General features: G+C 45.0%; 1 protein-coding gene across 1 annotated transcript in view; it reads left to right on the top strand.

Moving 5' to 3' along the window:
- KLHL6 (kelch like family member 6) overlaps positions 1-18,357 on the top strand; it is a 91,172-nt gene that overhangs the window by 9,550 nt on the left and 63,265 nt on the right. Inside the window, exon 2 of the mRNA XM_073674477.1 lies at positions 10,593-10,758. Coding sequence (XP_073530578.1) covers positions 10,593-10,758 — 166 coding nt within the window. The remainder of the gene's footprint in view (positions 1-10,592; positions 10,759-18,357) is intronic.

Raw genomic sequence — 18,357 nt, 5'->3', positions numbered from 1 at the left:
AACACATGGAAAAGTGACAAGTACATATAGTCATGCGAAAATAAAAGAGGTGGAGGAGTAAAAGGAGGGGGAGACACAGATAGGCATGTCATGCCCTTCTAAAATCCAAAAAGTGAGAAGCCGACACGGCCAGTCCGCTCCTGCCCGTGTCACCTCCGTGTCGCCGGGTTTGTGCCAGAGCCGCGGTGAACCCTGACGGCCAGCCCCCCTCTCCCAATACTGGTGCCTGTCCGCTGGTGGGTCGAGCGAGCCCCCCTGTAGTGGAGGCAGCTCTAAGCTTTTTAATTTAAATTGTCTCTCTAATTTGAATGAATACACTTTAAATCCATTTACAAGGATCTATTGGAGGGCAAGTCTCATGCCAGCAGCCGCGTAATTCCAGCTCCAGTAGCGTCCACTAAAGCTGCTGCAGTTAAAAAGCTTTTATAAGGATCGAGCTCGGCTGTCCACCGCAAGGCATCCTACTGCCAGTCCCAGCCCCTATGCCTTGGGGTGCCTCCTGATGCTCTTCACTAAGTATCCCATGGTCCCGAAGCATTTCCTTTGAAAAAATTAAGTGTCTAAACTACAGGTGGTGTAGCTTGCTTAACAGCCGGGATAATCCGCTGACTAGCAGACACTGCTACTAGGCACAAAGTATTTCCTGGGCTAGATGCAGTTAAAAATTTGTAATTAGATACTCTCGTTGGATGCTGAGAAAGCATTCCATAGAGTCTCCTGGCACGCCATATATGATTCTCTTAAAAAGCTTGGGGTAGGGGTCTAGGGGACCCTTTTATAGCCAAAATCACGGCCCTGTATCGCAATACGTCACCTAGGCTGAAGATAAATGGAACTGTAGCACCCTGAGGGCTCGGTTGCTACAGACGTATTGCACCTCACCCAGAGGTGTGATATCTCACTCTCAGGTAAGGATGGAGTGTGGATCAGGACCCGACACCTGCATGCATTACACCACATTGCCGTGGGGCAGGGCGACCAATATGCCCCTGAGATGGGCACGACAGTCCCTGTCCCTGGCTGGAGTGGGGGGAGGGAACACTGAGGAAGGGGAACCCTGTAGTGCAGGAGCAGGGAGGAAGCAGTTCCTGGGTGCATTGAGAAGGGAGTATAAAAGGTGGGCACCATCTTAGTTCAGTGCAGAGAAGTCTGAGCAGAAGTGGCAGGGAGCAGGGGCTCTGCATGAGCTCTGCTCCGGAGGCGGGCCTAGTAACAGAGGCCCAGGCCTGGAAGAGGGAGAAGGAAGGAAGAGGAGCGGAGAAGGCTCCAGGAACGAGGAATGAAGGGATCCCAGGGGTGCGGACGGGCGAGTCGCCACCGCACGCCCGAATCCACCTGCGTGGAGGGGTCAGGCCAAAGGGGGAGACCGGTCCCCGAACTAGTGGAGGCAGGAAACGACCCTCAGCTAGAAATCGGAGGCTCTGACATTTTATGTGGCGCAGCCCCTCGCTACACCCGCTAGGAAGGCACCACATAGGGTCAGGGAAACTGGCGCCAAGTTTACCAAGAGGAGGCCCGAGGCAGCCGGACAGAAGTGTTGGTAAGAAAGGCCAGACAAAGGACACACAAAGGGGGTCCTGTGAAGTGCTCCAAAGTTATCTGGGAGTTGTCTGAGCCCCTCACCTGGTGAGCACAGTACGACGTGGGCAGCCGTTACCTGCAGACGTGGTCTGGATAATAAGAACTGTGAGTAAAGGCCCTGAACTGCATCACTGACTCCGTGTCATTACTGCTGCTGCCCTGCACCATCACCCCCATCCTCCGCATACACTGCCCTGAGGCTATACTCCTCCCGTGGGGAGTTATGCTACGCTCTGCTGCACCCACAACACCAGCCTCAGCGGTCTGCCCTGTAGCGGCGGTTCACTCTGACCGCAATCCACGGGTGGCGTAGTCGGACATTTAAACATCAAAACCACATAAATAGTTCCGCCACTGGTTTGACCGCCCTGAGCCACGGAACCGGGTCGCCGCCACGAAGACTACAACCACCAGCATCCACCAAAAAGGGTCCGGCTCCGGGTGTCCCAAGGCCCAGGGGGTGCGTCAGAACATTTTCATCACCTTTCACAATCACCAATGGGACAAGGCAGGGATGTCCTCTGTCCCCTCTCTTATACATCCTAGTGACGGAGCACCTGCTCTCATCAATTCGCCATAACCCCAATATTAGGTGGATTGAGGTGGGAGGCACCGAGTACAAGTGCTCTCTATTTGCTGATGATGTCCTAGTATATATCACTCAATCACATATATCCATCCCTGCTGTTATGGCTGAAATAGATCACTTTGTTACATGGTAAAATTTTAAAATCAATGCAGCGAAGTCTGAGGCCCTCGATGTCTCCCTCCCCAAATCCATATAGGATTCCATCCAGTCCAACTTTCCCTTTGCCTGGCCCTCACAGGGTATCAAATACTTAGGGATTCCTATTCATAGAGACCTCTCCCATCTATGTTATCTTAATTTTGGGCCCTTTATTGAACAATTCCATACAGACCACGGTTGGCAAGTTAGAACTGTAAGATTCACTACGTGAACCACTGGTGTTTTGTGGAAAAGCACATGTACACTGCGTTCCAAATTATTATGCAAAAAGTGTTTAGGAGTGATAAGGGAAGAATTTGTTTGTTTGTCAGTTAAACTCATTGATGGTGATGTGTGTCAGGGCTCTTTATATCACTGTAAGCAATTGCAGACACCTGTGCTAATTAGTTTGGCAGGTGTGTCCAATGAAAGGCAAGACTACTTAAGAAGGCTCTCTCACATTATTAAGCAGCCTACATTTTCTGCCAAAATGGGAAAGAAAAAGGATGTGTCGGCTGCTGAGAAGCAACAAATTGTGGAGTGTTTAGGTCAAGGCATGACTACAATCAACATTGTGCGATGATCAGGATGAAGTGTCTTGGCAATCAAGAAGTATGTAGCTGATTCACAGTACACACGTGTGCGTGCTGATAAGGGCAAATTGAGGACTCTTTCCTACAGGCAATTACGTCAGGTTAAAAGAGCAGCGGCAAGAAAGCCTTGTCATAGCAGCAGACAAGTTTTTGAAGCTGCTGGTGCCTCCAACGTCCCCCGAACAACAAGATGCAGGGTCCTTCAGAGGTTTGCAGCTGTGCATACGCCATCCTGTCGACCTCCTCTATCCACTTCACACAAGCAGAAACGGCTCCAGTGGGCCAAACATTACATGAAGACTGATTTCAAAACTGTTTTGTTCACGGATGAGTGCCGTGCAGCGCTCGATGGTCCAGATGGATGGAGTGGAGGATGGCTGGTTGATGGACACCCCACGCAAACACGGCTACAGTGCCAACAAGGAGGAGGTGGAGTAATGTTTTGGGCTGGAATCATGGGGAGAGAGATTGTCGGCCCCTTTAGGATCCCTGAAGGCGCTAAAGATGAACTCCATAATGTATGTGGATTTTCTCAAACAGCACTTCCTGCCATGGTTCAAGAAGAAGAACCGTGTATTTCACAGCAAGATCATTTTTCTGCATGATAATGCACCATCTCATGCTGCACATAAAACATCTGCATCTCTGGCTGATATGGGCATAAAAGGGGACAAACTTATGGTGTGACCCCCATGCTCCCCTGACCTCTACCCCATTCAGAACCTTTGGAGCATCATTAAAAGGAGTGTCTATGATGGCGGGAGGCAGTTCACATCTAAGCAACAGCTCTGGGAGGGTATTCTGTCCTCATGCAAAACAATTGAAGCAGAAACCATCCAAAACCTGACAAATTCAATGGACGAGAGAGTTCAGAAGCTCCTTTCGAACAAGGGGTCCTATGTGAAAATGTAACATCACCTACAATAAAGTTTTGAGTTGAAAACTGTTTGATTTCAGTTTCTAACAACCTGCTAATGCTTATAATTTCAAAAATGACCATTTTTTTGGTCTTTATTAAAATGAAAAGGTTGATCGAAAAGTTTGGGGGATCTAAGAGTGTGGCAACCCAGTAGTCATGATTACTTCGAATTCTGACAATATGAGGGTCATGCTGCAGGTAGTGCAGCAAGAAGGCACTTATGTGTCTTGCGCATCTCGGAGCCCCAAAATTATTTTCCGGGCTAGATGCAGCTAAAAATTATTTTTAATTTTAAATCTGGTGGAGCTTATTATAGATGGCCTAATAGGATCAGTGCTGCACACTGCTACAAAGCCCAAATTATTTTCCAGTCAAGATACAGATAAACATGATTAGTAATTTGAAAGCTTAAAACGGTTGGTAGGGTGATTTTAACCAATCATCAAGCTTTTACTCTCCCCAGGATGACACAGGGGTAGAAAAGTCGTTTCGGATCCATGATTTGTTCATCTTTATGAACGTGAGTCTGTCTACATTATCAGTGGAGAGCCGCGTGCGCTTATCTGTCAGCACACCACCAGCAGCGCTGAACACACGTTCAGACAGAACGCTGGCTGCGGGGCATGACAAGATCTCCAAGGCGTAAGTGGCTAGCTCCGGCCATTTATCCAGATTGGAAGCCCAAAAAGAGCAAGGGTCCAGTGACACAGTCGTGGCTTCAATGTTTACTTGGAGATACTCCTGTACCATCGTCTCTAGGCGTTGACTATGTGTCAGACTTCTTGTCTCCTGTGGCCTTGCAAAGGATGGGCTAAAAAAGTGGTGAAATGATTCCGCAAAATTGATGTTACCAGCAGATACTGTGGTTCTGTTACGGTTTGAGTGCTGAACACTTGACGGTCCCACGGTTGGCAAGTTGGAACTGTGAGATTCACTACGTGCACCACTGGTATTTTGTGGAAAAGCACATGTAAGATTCTGCAACAGTCTCTGCTGATACTCCTGCATGCGTGCATCCCTTTCTATGGCAGGAATAATTTCTGCAAATTTACTTTTGTACCGGGGATCTAACAGTGTGGCAACCCAGTAGTCAGGATTATTTCTAATTCTCACAATTCGAGGGTCATGTTGCAGGTAGTGCAGCAAGAAGGCACTCATGTGTGTTGCGCATCCAGGAGCACCAAGTCCCTGTTGTGTTGGTGGCGAGGTAACAATCATGCTTCCTTCCTCTGTCCTCTCCCCCCAACCTCGCACAACAGAAATGTGATCAAGGTCTCCCTCATCTGATGAGTCTTCCATCAGTTCGTCCTCCACTTCTTCCTGGGCTCCTGCACCTTCCTCACTAGTTTGGCTGCTACCATGCGCCCTGGTAAAACCATCTCCCCCACCCTCACATGCCTGCCGCCTTGGTGCTGCCGACCGTCTGGACCTTGCAGATGTTAGCCCTTCCGCATACAACTCCTCCTCCTCTACTTCCTCCACCTCCTCTTGTGCCACCACCTGACTCCAAATTCTGTTTAAAATGTGCTCCAGCATGTAAATCACCGGAATAGTCATGCTGATAATGGCATCGTCAGCACTAAACATCTTCGTCGCCATTTCAAAACTGTGCAGAAGGGTGCATAGGTCCCTGATCTGAGACCACTCCTCCAGCGTGATTTGCCCCACCTCTGAATCTCGTTGGCCCAGGCTATACGTCAGAACGTATTGCACCAGGGCTTGTCGGTGCTGCCACAGTCGCTGCAACATGTGCAGAGTTGAATTCCACCGGGTAGGCACATCGCATTTTAGCCGGTGAAGTGGCAGGCCCAACGACTTCTGTAGAGATGTAAGTCGCAGAGCTGCGGGATGCGAACGGCGGAAGTGAGCACACAGCGACCGTGCCCTCTGCAGAAGGCAATCTAGTCTGGGATAGTGGGCTAAAAATTGCTGGACAACCAGGTTCAACACGTGAGCCATACAAGGCACGTGTGTGACATTGCCCCGGCAAAGGGCCGCACCCAGGTTTGCAGCATTGTCGCACACGGCCTTCCCTGGTTTCAGGTCCAGTGGAGACAACCATTCATGAAATTGGTTCTCCAGAGCTGACCACAACTCCTCAGCTGTGTGACTCACATTTCCCAGACATTTCAAAGTAAAAACCGCCTGATGACGTTGAGCCCTACTGCCAGCATAGTAAGGAGGTGTGCAGGATCCCTTCTGCGCAGTTAGAAAGCTTGTGGCATGACCAGACAGGCTTTGGGTGCAGGTGGAAGACCGAGAGGAGGTTGAGGAGGCAGAAGCAGTGGAGGAACTTTGACATAAAGAGGATTGACGCACAACTCGTGGGGACGGCAAGACTTGGACAGCAGCCCCTTGTCCTGCTGTCACCATAGTTACCCAGTGCCCAGTCAGCGACATGTAACGCCCCTGTCCATGCCTACTCGTCCAAGTGTCTGTGGTGAAATGCACCCTGTCACACACAGAGTTTCTCAAAGAAGCGGTGATGTTGTGTGCGACATGCTGGTGGAGCGCAGGCACACCTTTCTTTGAGAAGTAGTGCCGACTGGGCATCTGGTACTGGGGCACTGCGACGGACATAAGGTCTCGAAAATCCTCTGTGTCCACCAGGCGGAAAGGCAGCATTTCTGTAGCCAAGAGCTTGCAGATGGTGAAATTCAACCTCTTAGCTTTCTCATGGCTAGGAGGAAATGGTCTTTTACTTGTCCACATCTGAGGGACCGAGGGCTGGCTATTGTGCTTAGACGGGGTTGATAAGGGTGTCCCCGGCAAACTGCCGGTCTGTGAGGAAGATGCAGGCGGACATGTTAGGTTGCCTTGATCCAAAGGTGGTGCTATCGATGTCGGACAGCGCTCAACACCAGCTGGTGTTACCACCTCCAAAGAAAATGATGACCTGCCAATCACGCTGGCTGTTGCGGGTAAAGAGGTGGCAGGTCTGCGCCCCAAAACAGGTGTGACTGCTGTCCCCCCAGTCACAGAGGATGAAGAGGCCGCGGATGCACAAGATATGGCAGACGGTGGTTGGCCCTGCCGGCTAGGCCGCATTGTAGCACACTGAGCTTCCCACTGCAACTTATGCTTCATGTCCATGTGCCGGTTCATGCATGAAGTACTCAAACTATGTATTTTTTGGCCTCTACTTAGCTTTTGCTGACAAATGTTACAGATAACACGAGTTGGGTCATCTTTATCGATCTGAAAAAATGCCCAGGCTATGCAAGGCTTAGCACCCATGCGACCTGAAGAGCCACCACGACTTGTGGTGAGAGGCAGAGTTGTGTTTGAGGATGCAGTTGTTGACGTGCTTCCAGTACTACGTCTCTGTCCAGGAAGGCGCAACCTGACCTCGTCGTCACTAGCATCTTCCTCCACCTCCTCTGCTGACCTCATCTCTTGGCTGACTGTGGGTTGACAGTAAGTGGGATCTCCGACCTCATCATCATCACCCTGTGCGTTATCACACCCGTCGTCCTCAGAGCCAACCTGTTCCTGCCCTGACAAAAAACTAAAGTTGTCGCTCCAATCAGGTATTTGAGTCTTATCATCGTCTTCCTCATTGTCTCCACCAACAGGAGTTACAGTTTGGGAATGAGGGTCTACATTATGGTCAGAACCTTCTGCGTCTGGTCCTGGATCCGACTCATAAAGATTCTGGGCATCAGTGCAGATCATTTCCTCGTCTGGATTCACAGAAGCGCTGGAGTCGACCTCTGATTCCCAGGCTATAGTATGAGTAAACAGCTCTGCAGACTCAACCATCTGTTCTACCTCATACTCAGACGGGCAGCTGGAGATTTGGGAGCTGTGAGGAAGCAAGTGCGATTTGGGTGACACCTTTGAGGACTGGAGTATTTGTGATGTTGAAGTTGATGTGGAGGAGAGCCCACTTAAAGGAGCACTTGATATCCGTTGAAGCACCTGCTGTTTTTGTGCCTCATCTGGAATTTGTAGCGATTGGCGTGGCCCTAAGAAAGGGATCTTATCACATTGTCCGCTAAAAGAAGTAGACATTTTAGTTTGGCTGGAAGATGGTCTTTCTTCTGCAGATGTTACTGTTGCTTTAACACCTACCCCACGGACACAACCTTTTTTCCCCTTCCCAACACGCCTATTCCCCTTTCCACCAGCAGCAGGCCTTTTTCCACTCATTTTGGTGGTTAACTAATTCACAACTCTGGAGTTGTTTGCACAAAAAAACAATGGATGGTAACCGAGCAGAGCTGAGTGGCCAAACTGTGGTATTAGGCCAAAACTATTGGCTGGGTTAGATGCAGAAAAAAATTATTTTGAATTTGCAACCTGATGGAGGTCAGTATAGATGGACTAATAGAGAAAGTCCGACACACTGCTAGAAGGCCAAATATTTTTTCAGAGCTAGATGCAGAAAAAAATTATATTCAGTTTGCAACCTGATGGAGGTCTGTATAGATGGATTAATAGAACAAGACCCACACACAGCTAGAAGCCCAATATTTTTTCAGAGGTAGATGCAGAAAAAAATATATTCAGTTTGCAACCTGATGGAGGTCAGTATAGATGGACTAATACAACAAGTCCCACACACAGCTAGAAGCCCAAATATTTTTTCAGAGGTACTGTAGATGCATATAAAAATTATTTTGAATTTGCAACCTGATGGAGGTCAGTATAGATGGACTAATAGAGAAAGTCCGACACACTGCTAGAAGGCCAAATATTTTTTCAGAGGTACTGTAGATGCAGATAAAAATTATTTTTAATTTGCAACCTGATGGAGGTCAGTATAGATGGACTAATAGAGAAAGTCCGACACACTACTAGAAGGCCAAATATTTTTTCAGAGCTAGATGCAGAAAAAAATTATATTCAGTTTGCAACCTGATGGAGGTCAGTATAGATGGACTAATACAACAAGTCCCACACACAGCTAGAAGCCCAATATTTTTTCAGAGGTAGATGCAGAAAAAAATATATTCAGTTTGCAACCTGATGGAGGTCAGTATAGATGGACTAATACAACAAGTCCCACACACAGCTAGAAGCCCAATATTTTTTCAGAGGTAGATGCAGAAAAAAATATATTCAGTTTGCAACCTGATGGAGGTCAGTATAGATGGACTAATACAACAAGTCCCACACACAGCTAGAAGCCCAAATATTTTTTCAGAGGTACTGTAGATGCAGATAAAAATTATTTTGAATTTGCAACCTGATGGAGGTCAGTATAGATGGACTAATAGAGAAAGTCCGACACACTGCTAGAAGGCCAAATATTTTTTCAGAGCTAGATGCAGAAAAAAATTATATTCAGTTTGCAACCTGATGGAGGTCTGTATAGATGGATTAATAGAACAAGACCCACACACAGCTAGAAGCCCAATATTTTTTCAGAGGTAGATGCAGAAAAAAATATATTCAGTTTGCAACCTGATGGAGGTCAGTATAGATGGACTAATAGAGAAAGTCCGACACACTGCTAGAAGGCCAAATATTTTTTCAGAGCTAGATGCAGAAAAAAATTAGATTCAGTTTGCAACCTGATGGAGGTCAGTATAGATGGACTAATAGAATGATGCTATGCCCAAAAGATTTTACTTCACTAGGTGCAGTAAAAAAATTGGTATTCTATACACAGGTGGTATATCTTGCAACACAGATAGGCTACTCCACTGACTAACACACTCTGCAATAGGCCAAAAAGGATTAGCTTTGCTAGATTCAGCCAAATGCTGTGAAAAAAACTTGCACAGCACTGGCACAGACCTGCCTGGCAAAAACTGATAGGAACTGATGTAACCTAGTCCTGAAAAGGACTCCAATTACAATTAGTCTTTACTCCCACAACCTATCTATTTAAGAGCACAGACCTGCCTGATAAAAGTCGTAGGAAATGCTGTAACCTAGTCCTTAAAAGGACTGCAATCACAACTATTCCCTACTCCCAAGCTATCTGTATATTTGTGCGAAAATTGGCTTGAAATTAACAAGGTATAGCGCACACAGCAACAGCGGTGCCGTCTAACACGCAGCTGCAGCAGTGAGAAAATGGTGGCGACGGGGAAAATGGCTTGGTCTTATAGGGCAAGGACATGTGACATACACTGCCAATGACACATGCCCTTGCTTGTGTGAAAAAAAGCACTTCGCTCCGTGTGTGCGCTGCTGATAGGCTGACAGATTGCACCTCCCCACTGTAAATGCGGGAAAGAGAAAAAAAAATGGAGATCTTCATTGTTCCTGCAGAGATCCATCCCCTGCCCCTCCCCCCACCCCGCTGTACACTCAAACTGCGTATTAACATTAATTTTCATCATTACTGAGAAAAAATCCAGTTATGATTTTGGTGCACGAACAGTTATCGAACATAACCTTGAACAGCCGAATTTTTCTCAAATTGTTCGTGTTCGCCGAACGGCTCGAACACCGCCCAAAACAGCTTGAATTTGAGATTGGCGAACAGTTCGAGTAGAACAACGCTCATCTCTAGTCATATGTACACCATGGAGAGAGGTGTCCTGCTGTGCAAGAATGTCTCCTACTGTATGACCATGCAATACATTGTTGCCCACTAATGTACGTGTATGCATTTTCCAAGCATCTGCATCTGAAGGGAAATGGGTGGCGAACAACACCAGGTGAATACTTTTAAAAAGTTGCATTTGCAACTATTTTCTAATCACCTAGCCAGATTCCTTTTAACAAATAGCTTGTGTGTAATTTTGAGATTTTTAATGTTCTCAATATGCTTTGATGATGCTTTATCTGACATAGATGTGTCTTTCTTCCTTAGAGCCATGTTCTGTAATGATCTCAAAGAAAAGTATGAAGAGAAGATTATGATTCAGGGAGTGGAAGCAGAAACCATGCAAACCATCTTGGATTATACTTACACTAGTAAAGTAGTGATCACTAAGCAGAATGTGCAGAAAATATTGGAGGCTGCCAGTCTTTTTCAGGTCAGTCCACTATAGTCATATGGTGCACAGTTTGTGCAGTAACAAGTGGTGCCTCAGAATAATGAATGCTGGTACCGGATTGGTTGCTATAGGCTACTACAATTTTTGTTACACAATTTTTTTACATATAGGGCCTAACATATACTAATCTCCTGTTGCTTCTAGCCCCAGTGAACACATATTTGCAAGGTATATGCTCAGCATAATAGAGCTGTTAGCAATGACCGTAGTGGATGTGTTCCTTTCTTCGGCTCTAATGGATGAAAACTATTACAATATATGTGTCATTTTGCACTATATAAAACACACACACAATATATACAGTTGGTTCGGAAAGTATTCAGACCCCTTTAAATTTTTCACTCTTTGTTTAATTGCACCCTTTTGGTAAATTCTAAAAAGCTCATTTTTTCTCATTAAAGTACACTCTGCACCCCATCTTGACTGAAAAAAAAACAGAAATGTAGAAATTTTTGCAAACTTGTTAAAAGAGATAAACTGAAATATCACATGGTCATAAATATTCAGACCCTTTGCTCAGACACTTATATTTAAGTCACATGCTGTCCATTTCCTTGTGATCCTTCTTGAGATGGTTCTACTCCTTCATTGGAGTCCAGCTGTGTTTAATTAAACTGATAGGACTTGATTTGGAAAGGCACACACCTGTCTATATAAGACCTCACAGCTCACAGTGCATGTCAGACTAAATGAGAATCATGAGCTCAAAGGAACTGCCCAAGGAGCTCAGAGACAGAATTGTGGCAAGGCACAGATCTGGCCAAGGTTACAAAAGAATTTCTGCATTACTCAAGGTTCCTAAGAACACAGTGGCCTCCATAATCCTTAAATGGAAGAAGTTTGGGACCACCAGAAGTCTTCCTAGACCAGGCCATCCAGCCAAACTGAGCAATTGTGGGAGAAGAGCCTTGATGAGAGAGGTAAAGAACCCCAAGATCACTGTGGCTGAGCTCCAGAGATGCAGTAGGAAAATGGGAGAAAGTTCGACAATGTCAACTATCACTGCAGCCCTCCACCAGTCGGGCCTTCATGACAGAGTGGCCCGACGGAAGCCTCTCCTCAGTGCAAGACATATGAAAGCCCGCATTGAGTTTGCTCAAAAACACATGAAGGACTCCGAGACTATGTGAAATAAGATTCTCTGGTCTGATGAGACGAAGATAGAACTTTTTGGTGATAATTCTAAGCGATATGTGTGGAAAAAATCAGGCACTGCTCATCACCTGCCCAATATAATCCCAACAGTGAAACATGGTGGTGGCAGCATCATGCTATGGGGTTGTTTTTCAGCTGCAGGGACAGGATGACTGGTTGAAAATGAAGGAAACATGAATGCGGTCAAGTACAGAGATACCCAGGATGAAAACCTCTTCCAGAGTGCTCTGGACCTCAAACTTGACCGAAGGTTCACCTTCCAACAAGACAATGACCCTAAGCACACAGCTAAAATAACAAAGGAGTCGCTTCAGAACAACTCTGTGACCATTCTTGACTGGCCCAGCCAGAAGCCTGACCTAAACCCAATTGAGCATCTCTAGAGAGACCTGAAAATGGCTGTCCACCAACGTTCAGCATCCAACCTGACGGAACTGGAGAGGATCTGCATGGAAGAATGGCAGAGGATCCCCAAATCCAGGTGTGAAAAACTTGCTGCATCATTCCCAAGAAGACTCATGGCTGTACTAGCTCAAAAGGGTGCTTCTACTCAATCCTGAGCAAAGGGTCTGAATACTTATGACCATGTGATATTTCAGTTTATCTTTTTTAATAAATTTGCAAAAATTTCTACATTTCTGTTTTTTTCAGTCAAGATGGGGTGCAGAGTGTACTTTAATGAGAAAAAAAATGAACTTTTTAGAATTTACCAAATGGCTGCAATGAAACAAAGAGTGAAAAATTTAAAGGGGTCTTAATACTTTCCGTACCCACTGTACATACATACATGTACAGTCGTGGCCAAATGTTTTGAAACTCACACAAATTTTGGTTTTCATAACGTTCATGGCTTCAGTTTTTATAGTGGCAATTTGCATTAACTGTAGATTGTTATGAAGAGTGATCAGATAAATTGCAAATTATTGCTAAGTCATTCATTGCCATGAACTTGCCATAAATGCTTTAGTGTTCCCAGGAAAGTCAACTAGTGACGGGATCATCTCCTAAAGAGGATTCAACTGCAGGATCAGTCCTTTAGCAGTGCAGATCTTGCTCAGGATTGGCATCAAGGAAAGACTGACTAAGTAAAGTAATTGGACTTCAGATGACTGGGGCTAAGTTATTTTATCTGATGAAGCCCCCTTCCGACTGTTTAGGATGTCTAGAAGAATGATTGTCTTGAGAAGTAAAAGCGAGCGCTACCATGAGTCCTGTGTGATCCCAACAGAAAGCATCCTGATACCATTCATGTGGGGTTGCTTTTCATCCATGGAGTGGGCTCACTCACAATTTTGCCTAAGAACACTGCCATGAATAAAGATGGGATCGAAATATCCTCCAAGAGCGTTTTCTCCCAACAATTGAGGAGCAATTTGATGATGAACAGTGCTTTTCCCAGCATATATACAGTACAGACCAAAAGTTTGGACACACCTTCTCATTTAAAGATTTTTCTGTATTTTAATGACTATGAAAATTGTACATTCACACTGAAGGCATCAAAACTATGAATTACCACATGTGGAATTATATACTTAACAAAAAAGTGTGAAACAGCTGAAAATATGTCTTATATTCTAGGTTCTTCAAAGTAGCCACCTTTTGCTTTGATGACTGCTTTGCACACTCTTGGCATTCTCTTGATGAGCTTCAAGAGGTAGTCACCGGAAATGGTTTTCACTTCACAGGTGTGCCCTGTCAGGTTTAATAAGTGGGATTTCTTGCCTTATAAATGGGGTTGGGACCATCAGTTGTGTTGTGCAGAAGTCTGGTGGATACACAGCTGATAGTCCTACTGAATAGACTGTTAGAATTTGTATTATGGCAAGAAAAAAGCAGCTAAGTAAAGAAAACGAGTGGCCATCATTACTTTAAGAAATGAAGGTCAGTCAGTGCGAAAAATTGGGAAAACTTTGAAAGTGTCCCCAAGTGGAGTTGCAAAAACCATCAAGCGCTACAAAGAAACTGGCTCACATGAGGACCGCCCCAGGAAAGGAAGACCAAGAGTCACCTCTGCTTCTGAGGATAAGTTTATCCGAGTCACCAGCCTCAGAAATCGCAGGTTAACAGCAGCTCAGATTAGAGACCAGGTCAATGCCACACAGCGTTCTAGCAGCAGACACATCTCTTCAACAACTGTTAAGAGGAGACTTTGTGCAGCAGGCCTTCATGGTAAAATAGCTGCTGGGAAACCCCTGCTAAGGACCGGCAACAAGCAGAAGAGACTTGTTTTGGCTAAAGAACACAAGGAATGGACATTAGACCAGTGGAAATCTGTGCTTTGGTCTGATGAGTCCAAATTTGAGATCTTTGGTTCCAACCACCGTGTCTTTGTGTGACGCAGAAAAGGTGAACGGATAGACTCTACATGCCTGGTTCCCACCGTGAAGCATGGAGGAGGAGGTGTGATGGTGTGGGGGTGCTTTGCTGGTGACACTGTTGGGGATTTATTCAAAATTGAAGACATACTGAACCAGCATGGCTACCACAGCATCTTGCAGCGGCATGCTATTCCATCCGGTTTGCGTTTAGTTGGACCATCATTTATTTTTCATCAGGACAATGACCCCAAACACACCTCCAGGCTGTGTAAGGGCTATTTGACCAAGAAGGAGAGTGATGGGGGGCTACGCCAGATGACCTGGCCTCCACAGTCACCAGACCTGAACCCAATAGAGATGGTTTGGGGTGAGCTGGACCGCAGAGTGAAGGCAAAAGGGCCAACAAGTGCTAAGCATCTCTGGGAACTCCTTCAAGATTGTTGGAAGACCATTTCCGGTGACTACCTCTTGAAGCTCATCAAGAGAATGCCAAGAGTGTGCAAAGCAGTCATCAAAGCAAAAGGTGGCTACTTTGAAGAACCTAGAATATAAGACATATTTTCAGTTGTTTCACACTTTTTTGTTAAGTATATAATTCCACATGTGTTAATTCATAGTTTTGATGCCTTCAGTCTGAATGTACAATTTTCTTAGTCATGAAAATACAGAAAAATCTTTAAATGAGAAGGTGTGTCCAAACTTTTGGTCTGTACTGTATATACACACACAAATACACACACACATACATACACAAACACACACACACAATATTTATAACAAAACATCTTCACAAATTGGATATCTACAGGTTCCTCAAAACCGTGCCGTAAATAATACAATTATTTTCCACAAATACAAGAAGGCCTCATGCATCCACGTCAGTTAAATAAATAAAAAGTTATTGCCGCTGAAATGAGGAGTGGCAAAAAGTAAAAAAAAATGGCTGGCCGTTAAAACTCTTTTAGGCTTGGACATTAAAGGATTAAAAGTGGTTGTTCAGCCAATCTCTATCTCTCCCTAACTCCCCCAATACATAGGGATGCACAGCTTAGCCAAGCACTCCTTTGTACTCTGCAAGAATCCTCTAGTGGCGGCTTATCTCATTGCCAAACAAAAGGACTGGCAGTAGGAATTCAACCCCTGACATAATCTGTTGGGGGAGAGTTTTAGAGACCCCCATTCACATTAGAATTTCAGCCAAATGCTCCAATATCAGTAAGTTTGGCTGACTTTAGTCTAATGGGCGGCACGGTGGCGCAGTGGTTAGCACTGCAGCCTTGCAGTACTGGGGTCCTGGGTTCAAATCCCACCAAGGACAACATCTGCAAGGAGTTTGTATGTTCTCCCCATGTTTGCGTGGGTTTCCTCCGGGTTCTCTGGTTTCCTCCCACACTGCAAAGACATACTGATAGGGAATATAGATTGTGAGCCCCGATGGGGACAGCAATGATAATGTAATGTACAGGGGCAGTACAGAGATCTCTCCCATGACCTGTTTATACCAAGGATGGTGACAAAGACGAGGGGGCACACTATGCGTCTGGAGGAAAGTAGGTTCATGCACCAGCATAGAAGGGGATTCTTTACGGTCAGAGCCGTGAGACTCTGGAACTCTCTGGGAGAGGAAGTGGTGATGTCCAACTCACTTAATGAGTTCACGAGAGGCCTGGACGCCTTTCTTGAGAACCATAAAATTACATCTTATGCCTAGTGATAGCTAATTAATCCAGGGATTTAATCTGACTGCCAGATTGGTGTCGGGAAGTGAATTTTTCCTCAATGATGTAAATTGGCCGCATGGTTTTTTTTTGCCTTCCCCTGGATCAACGCTGCGGAATAGCTGCAGTGCACAAGAAATAGGCTGAACTGGATGGACGCTTGTCTTTTTTCGGCCTTATAAACTATGTAACTATGTATTTAAAGCGCTGCGGAATATGTTACCGCTATATAAAAATAAAGATTATTATTATTATTACTGTAATGTGTACGGAGTCATTAAAAAAATGATTCTCCTGTAAATGCACACAAATTAGTATTACGTTTAGCAGTGGTCATATATAGAGACTTCTGTACTAGTTGTCACATTCCTGGCCTGCCTTTTATTTAGTGCTATTTTATACATTTAAAAATATGAATGGAATACAACACTGAGAATTGACGAAGGGGGCGGTGCGATCCTGAAACATGTCGATATTTTTGAATAAAAGTGTGACATGCAGAAGTAGTGCTGTTGCAGAGTGTGACATGCAAAAGTAGTGCTGTTGCTTTAAAAGCATTCAGCAACTATTAGAAGTAACACAAGCACAGGAGACAGGAAGTGTTGTGCTTCAGAAGCATCCAGCAACTAGAGGGGTTAACACAGTCACAGGAGAAGGGGAGTGTTTTAACAGAGCCCCTGGGGGATTGTGGGGAAGTTGTTTACTGTCTGTCCAGAGCTGAAGAGAAAGGTGGATTATGATCTGTATCTCACAGAAGGCAAGGGAACAGAATTCAGGCCAGGAGGGAAGCTAAACAAAGTTCAATTAGACTCCCTGAGCTAACAGTGTGGAGTATTATCGGCCAGGAAGATAAGGACTGGAAGAAATTTTGTCATAGAGATCATCTCCCTCATCACACCCTTCCCCCCCATCAATATCCATGCAGGATAAAGAATGCTGTGTACTATTGAGTCCTTGTGAAGGAAAAGCCTGTGGTTGTGTATGCATTAAAACTGTGCTGTACTGTGCTACTGGATAATAGACTGTGTAGTGCTGTGCTGCAAAGGAGACTGTACTGTTATTACTGGAGCCTGTTGTTCAAAGAGACATTTGCATTGCACTGGCCGTGCCTTATTAAATGTTACTGTTCTATCGTTTATGAAGACTCTTGTCAGATGTCTCTGGTCAGCAATTGAATCTATTGTGTGCCTGAGAGAAGCTGCAGCCTATGGTCACCCTGAGTAACGGTTCCCCCAGGATTCCAATGAATTCATGTAACCGGTCTCTCCCCTATCTGAACTTAGGTGGCGTGCGTGTAACAAAAGGATTACAAGTAGCCTCAGTGAACCTTGACTATTGCGCATTGGATTTAGCACTGCAAATACTATCCCCATTTTTTGTTTTGTTTTTTTTTCTGCACCAGACTGGCTTTTAGACTAGCTGCTGCAGAAACCTTATACAGGGTGGTCCAAAAGTAGGTGGACAGAAAGTGTAATAAGGTTATGAAAGGGGAGATTTATCAAACGCTAAATTGCAGCCACCTGTCTGGATCATCCTCCAATAAACCATGAATTAGACGTGAACGATAAGCTTTCCACCCAATAGATTTCAGGATTCGCATGATAGAAGCTCGTGAAATTCCCAATTCCAAAGAGGCTCTTCTGGTGGACTTTTTTTGGACTCTGAACAAATGTTTCAGCAACAAGTTGTTTATTATCTTCTGTACAGACTGTTTTGGGTCGACCAGGTTTTGGAGCATTAAGGATTGAGCCAGTGGCATTGAATTTGTCACGAATGCGGTAAATGGTTTGTCTCTTTGGGGCTTGAGTACCAAATGTTTCAACCCAATTTGCTCTAACGGTTTCAGCATGTTGAGATTTCCAATACTCTGTTAAAATCCATTTTCTTTGATCTGTATTTAAATTATTTGCCATTATGTGTTATCTGAATTATCTGAAAAGAAAACAGATTTGGGGGAGATCTATCTGTGAAAACTAGATCTGTGAAACTGGCTCAGTTGCCCTTAGCAACCAATCAGATTCCACCTTTTATTTTCCAAAGAGTCTGTGAGGAATGAAAAGTGGAATCTGATTGGTTGCTAAGGGCAACTTCACTTTACACCATGTTTGATAAATCTCCCCCTTCATAACCTTATTGCACTTTCTGTCCACCTACTTTTGGACCACCCTGTATATGCACTAGAATAGATGGCCTTATGCACAAAGCCTATGAAATGTGAGGTCATGGACTGTGAGCAAACACAAGAAGTTCTCTTGTGGGAAAATCAAAAATGTTGCAGAGTTTCTGGTTTCTGTATTGCACAATAGAACCGCAGCCTGCTTTCTGGTGTCAAATAAACTTCAATGCATTTCTAAGTAATATATTTTTAAAGAAATTGCACAAAG

The sequence above is a fragment of the Phyllobates terribilis genome, unplaced genomic scaffold (genome assembly GCF_046119375.1).
Source record: "Phyllobates terribilis strain yellow unplaced genomic scaffold, ASM4611937v1 Scaffold_3__8_contigs__length_932513732, whole genome shotgun sequence".
Lineage (NCBI taxonomy): Eukaryota > Metazoa > Chordata > Amphibia > Anura > Dendrobatidae > Phyllobates > Phyllobates terribilis.
Note: the sequence above shows the minus strand (reverse complement) of the source record. Positions and strands in the feature narration are given on the sequence as shown.